Below are 5752 nucleotides of genomic sequence, written 5' to 3'. Positions count from 1 at the left end.
TCGCCTTCAGCAGGGATTATAAAATAAAAGCCCATAGTTGTAATGTGACGTCAAAAAACGGAACCTTAACCCACCAAAACGTCAGAAAACTGGAGATTAAAATATCACAGTCTAAAAAAGCTGTTATTAAACGGCAAAGCCTGCAAACTAGATCTTAAAACTTGACTTTGGAGTGTTCAAAACCTGCTCCAGACATTTAATGACTCTGTAGTAGCGTCTGCTATCTTCTATTTATTGACAGAAAGAGACTAAACAGACTGGTCAGGAGGGCCGGTTCTGTCCTGGACTGTTCCTTGGACTCCATAGAGGAGGATGTTGGCAAAGCTCACATCCATCATGGACAACCCCTCTCACCCACTGTATGACACTGTGGAGTCTCTAAGCAGCTCCTTCAGCAGCAGACTGAGACACCCACCCTGAAGAAGGAGCTATCTCAGGTCCTTCATCCCATCTGCTGTCAGACTGAACAACATCAGCATCACTGGCTGATGCTAACATAAACTGGACTCACATCATATCACCTTAAATCATGGGAAAACCTGCACAATTCCTTGCACTGCTGGCATTTTTGCACTTTTACATTTATTCCACACGCCACTTTTGCTGATGTCATTTATTTATAGTGTAGTGATACTCTATTTATTCATTCTCCATTTTTGTATATATTGTATATATATTAGTGTTATTATAATTATTATCTTTACTGTATATTGCTGCTACAACACGGGAAATTTACCCTGACATGGGGAGTAATAAAGGATTATCTTATCTTACCTTAAACGCACCTGGTAAGGTATCAGTGATGTCAGACGTCAGATGACAGGATTTGTCAGAAAACTCTGGATCAGATATTTTCCCGCCCGTACAGACCAATAATACATGGATTTATTCAGTTGTTGGGTCCAAATCAAGCTTTTATTTGTTTAAAGGAAGTTCTGAGTGCAGACTTCCGCTCAAACTTGACGGCAGCATTTTACTTCCCTGTTTGAATAATGCAAGCGTGGAGAATGACATCATGTGCGCGCGCGCGCACACACACACACACAGGATGATGTCAGATTACGGTAAGAACACGCTCACTTCCCTGTTTCTCATCTGTATTTGAATGTTTGTGAGACGCCTGAACGCACCGTTAGTTCACAACATGTGACGTCATTATGACGAGTAAGTGAAGATGTCGCAACTTTCAGTGAATATGACAGAATCAGACTTCAGTTTAGTATCCAGAGACCCAGAGGAGCAGAAAGTCAGAGTTTTAGCAGTCATGAAGGTGTCTCTCTTTAACCTGTTAGATCTCCATGGTAACTGATGCTGAGGAGCTAGATCTCCATGGTAACTGATGATGAGGAGCTAGATCTCCATGGTAACTGATGCTGAGGAGCTCGATCTCCATGGTAACTGATGCTGAACGGTCTGAACGTTCCTAAAACCTCTGAATGAATCCGTTACAGCATCACACATTGGATGCATCCTGTTACCATGGAAACCTGCATGTATCCAGCTGCTGATGCAGACATCCCATAAATGTGTTTTAATGTTTTTGTCTGTTCACTCTGCTGGTCCTGCAGCTGATAGATCATTGATCATCTATTGGTATTTATTCAATCAATAACATTCATTTATTTTGGTTTGGTTCAAGTTAAAGTGATTTCCTGCATTATGGGATGGAGTCAGACCTGAATACACTTTAACAAACATCATGTTTAATCTATGAAGTTAAAGTTTAACAGCTCTGATGTGTCACTGATCAATAATCAGCTGTATTGATCAGTAAAATCAATATATTAACATGATGAGCAGTTTTCTAGCAGCATTCCTGTCCTGCATCATTTACAGCAGCACAACTTTAAAGTCCTCATTTTATTTTCCTCCTCGCTCTACATTAAAACTACCTGCTGACTGAAGGAGCAACCTGATTGGTCCGTTTACTGCCGAAGAGTCACATGACTCCTTAACCTGCTTTAATGTGAACAATTCAATTCAATTTTATTTATATAGTGCCAATTACAGTCAAATTGTCTGAAGACTCTTTCCAGAACCCATATGAACCCCCAGAGAAGCCCTAAGGAGACAGTGGCAGAAAAGCACCCTTTAACAGGGAAAAAACTGGAGCAGAACCTGGATCTTTATGTGGGGGAACCATCTGCTGCTAGAAGGAGGTAGAGAGGTAGAGAGGGCGATGGATAACAAGGAACATGTAACACACATTGGATCCATGTATGATCAGACGGATGATTCATACAAAGTAGAAGCTAACATGTAAACTGATCCATAGTTTCCTGTTCTGGTGTACAGCTCTGGCATTAAATCTACTACATATATAGCTGGTAGTAAAATTCAAACAGTATGTAGAAGAGCAGATCAAGTATAGTGAGGGTGATGCAGAGACTGGTGGAAATGAGCAGCTGGAAGCAGTGGGCTGAAGGAAGGTCAGCAGCAGCATCCCACAGTGGACATGATGGAGACTGGACCAGCTGGTGGAACATCAACCACAGATCTGAAGCATCCAGCTCTGGGACCAGGGACCCTCGGAGAAATAGCACAGGGGGAAACAGAGTTAGTGTAATGCAAAAACGGTATACATATTAAATATAAAGGTAACAGTGAAGCAGAACACCTGGAGACCAGATCCAGGTAGAACCACCTCCTGATGTCTGACTGGACTTCAGCTTTAGTTCAGCTGCTGACAGAGAAGGTCTGGATCTGCTGGACCTGCTTCCTGGTTCTGGTCTCTGTTGGACCTGCTTCCTGGTTCTGGTCTCTGTTGGACATGTTTACTGGTTCTGGTCTCTGTTGGACCTGCTTCCTGGTTCTGGTCTCTGCTGGACCTGCTTCCCAGTTCTGGTCTCTGCTGGACATGTTTACTGGTTCTGGTCTCTGCTGGACCTGCTTCCCGGTTCTGGTCTCTGTTGGACCTGCTTCCTAGTTCTGGTCTCTGTTGGACCTGCTTCCTGGTTCTGGTCTCTGGTGGACCTGCTTCCTGGTTCTGGTCTCTGGAGGACCTGCTTCCTGGTTCTGGTCTCTGTTGGACCTGCTTCCCGGTTCTGGTCTCTGTTGGACCTGCTTCCCGGTTCTGGTCTCTGGAGGACCTGCTTCCTGATTCTGGTCTCTGCTGGACCTGCTTCCTGATTCTGGTCTCTGGTGGACATGTTTACTGGTTCTGGTCTCTGTTGGACCTGCTTCCTGATTCTGGTCTCTGGTGGACATGTTTACTGGTTCTGGTCTCTGTTGGACCTGCTTCCTGGTTCTGGTCTCTGGTGGACCTGCTTCCTGGTTCTGGTCTCTGCTGGACCTGCTTCCTGATTCTGGTCTCTGGTGGACATGTTTACTGGTTCTGGTCTCTGTTGGACCTGCTTCCTGATTCTGGTCTCTGGTGGACATGTTTACTGGTTCTGGTCTCTGTTGGACCTGCTTCCTGATTCTGGTCTCTGGTGGACCTGCTTCCTGGTTCTGGTCTCTGCTGGACCTGCTTCCTGGTTCTGGTCTCTGGTGGACATGTTTACTGGTTCTGGTCTCTGTTGGACCTGCTTCCTGATTCTGGTCTCTGGTGGACATGTTTACTGGTTCTGGTCTCTGTTGGACCTGCTTCCTGATTCTGGTCTCTGGTGGACCTGCTTCCTGGTTCTGGTCTCTGCTGGACCTGCTTCCTGATTCTGGTCTCTGGTGGACATGTTTACTGGTTCTGGTCTCTGTTGGACCTGCTTCCTGATTCTGGTCTCTGGTGGACCTGCTTCCTGGTTCTGGTCTCTGGTGGACCTGCTTCCTGGTTCTGGTCTCTGGTGGACATGTTTACTGGTTCTGGTCTCTGGTGGACCTGCTTCCTGGTTCTGGTCTCTGGTGGACCTGCTTCCTGGTTCTGGTCTCTGGAGGACCTGCTTCCTGGTTCTGGTCTCTGCTGGACCTGCTTCCTGGTTCTGGTCTCTGTTGGACCTGCTTCCTGGTTATGGTCTCTGGAGGACCTGCTTCCTGGTTCTGGTCTCTGCTGGACCTGCTTCCTGGTTCTGGTCTCTGGAGGACCTGCTTCCTGGTTCTGGTCTCTGCTGGACCTGCTTCCTGGTTCTGGTCTCTGCTGGACATGTTTACTGGTTCTGGTCTCTGGAGGACCTGCTTCCTGGTTCTGGTCTCTGCTGGACCTGCTTCCTGGTTCTGGTCTCTGTTGGACCTGCTTCCTGGTTCTGGTCTCTGGAGGACCTGCTTCCTGGTTCTGGTCTCTGCTGAACATGTTTACTGGTTCTGGTCTCTGCTGGACATGTTTACTGGTTCTGGTCTCTGCTGGACATGTTTACTGGTTCTGGTCTCTGCTGGACCTGCTTCCTGGTTCTGGTCTCTGCTGGACATGTTTACTGGTTCTGGTCTCTGCTGGACATGTTTACTGGTTCTGGTCTCTGCTGGACCTGCTTCCTGGTTCTGGTCTCTGCTGGACATGTTTACTGGTTCTGGTCTCTGGAGGACCTGCTTCCTGGTTCTGGTCTCTGGAGGACCTGCTTCCTGGTTCTGGTCTCTGCTGAACATGTTTACTGGTTCTGGTCTCTGGAGGACCTGCTTCCTGGTTCTGGTCTCTGGTGGACCTGCTTCCTGGTTCTGGTCTCTGTTGGACCTGCTTCCTGGTTCTGGTCTCTGCTGGACATGTTTACTGGTTCTGGTCTCTGGAGGACCTGCTTCCTGGTTCTGGTCTCTGTTGGACCTGCTTCCTGGTTCTGGTCTCTGGAGGACCTGCTTCCTGGTTCTGGTCTCTGTTGGACCTGCTTCCTGGTTCTGGTCTCTGGTGGACCTGCTTCCTGGTTCTGGTCTCTGCTGGACATGTTTACTGGTTCTGGTCTCTGGAGGACCTGCTTCCTGGTTCTGGTCTCTGCTGGACCTGCTTCCTGGTTCTGGTCTCTGTTGGACCTGCTTCCTAGTTCTGGTCTCTGGTGGACCTGCTTCCTGGTTCTGGTCTCTGCTGGACATGTTTACTGGTTCTGGTCTCTGTTGGACCTGCTTCCTGGTTCTGGTCTCTGGAGGACCTGCTTCCTGGTTCTGGTCTCTGCTGGACATGTTTACTGGTTCTGGTCTCTGGAGGACCTGCTTCCTGGTTCTGGTCTCTGGTGGACATGTTTACTGGTTCTGGTCTCTGCTGGACATGTTTACTGGTTCTGGTCTCTGTTGGACCTGCTTCCTGGTTCTGGTCTCTGTTGGACCTGCTTCCTAGTTCTGGTCTCTGCTGGACCTGCTTCCTGGTTCTGGTCTCTGTTGGACCTGCTTCCTAGTTCTGGTCTCTGTTGGACCTGCTTCCTGGTTCTGGTCTCTGCTGGACATGTTTACTGGTTCTGGTCTCTGGAGGACCTGCTTCCTGGTTCTGGTCTCTGTTGGACCTGCTTCCTGGTTCTGGTCTCTGTTGGACCTGCTTCCTGGTTCTGGTCTCTGGAGGACCTGCTTCCTGGTTCTGGTCTCTGCTGGACATGTTTACTGGTTCTGGTCTCTGGAGGACCTGCTTCCTGGTTCTGGTCTCTGGAGGACCTGCTTCCTGGTTCTGGTCTCTGGTGGACATGTTTACTGGTTCTGGTCTCTGCTGGACATGTTTACTGGTTCTGGTCTCTGTTGGACCTGCTTCCTGGTTCTGGTCTCTGTTGGACCTGCTTCCTAGTTCTGGTCTCTGCTGGACCTGCTTCCTGGTTCTGGTCTCTGTTGGACCTGCTTCCTAGTTCTGGTCTCTGTTGGACCTGCTTCCTGGTTCTGGTCTCTGGAGGACCTGCTTCCTGGTTCTGGTCTCTGG

The 5752-nt window shown here is 48.5% G+C and overlaps 1 protein-coding gene across 1 annotated transcript; it reads right to left on the bottom strand.

Moving 5' to 3' along the window:
- Nucleotides 1-3602: 3602 nt before the first annotated feature.
- LOC127534557 (involucrin-like) lies at nt 3603-5074 on the bottom strand. The gene is made up of 2 exons (XM_051950053.1): nt 4424-5074; nt 3603-4133 (listed from the first exon to the last, which is right to left on the bottom strand). The coding sequence occupies exons 1-2, from the start codon at nt 5032-5034 to the stop codon at nt 3674-3676; spliced, it is 1071 nt and encodes a 356-aa protein (XP_051806013.1). The 5' UTR covers nt 5035-5074; the 3' UTR covers nt 3603-3673.
- Between the last annotated feature and the right edge of the window lie 678 nt (nt 5075-5752).

This window comes from Acanthochromis polyacanthus, chromosome 6 (genome assembly GCF_021347895.1).
Source record: "Acanthochromis polyacanthus isolate Apoly-LR-REF ecotype Palm Island chromosome 6, KAUST_Apoly_ChrSc, whole genome shotgun sequence".
In the NCBI taxonomy this organism is placed as follows: Eukaryota; Metazoa; Chordata; class Actinopteri; family Pomacentridae; genus Acanthochromis; species Acanthochromis polyacanthus.
The sequence above is the reverse complement of the archived record's forward strand: the minus strand, read 5'-3'. Positions and strand labels throughout refer to the sequence as shown.

Coding starts and splice junctions, on each gene's coding strand:
- LOC127534557 (XM_051950053.1), bottom strand. CDS start 5,034: ATGTCCAGCAGAGACCAGAACCAGGAAGCAGGTCCTCCAGAGACCAGA. Junction 4,134..4,423: donor AGACCAGAACCAGTAAACAT/GTCCAGCAGAGA, acceptor ACCAGGAAGCAG/GTCCAGCAGAGACCAGAACC.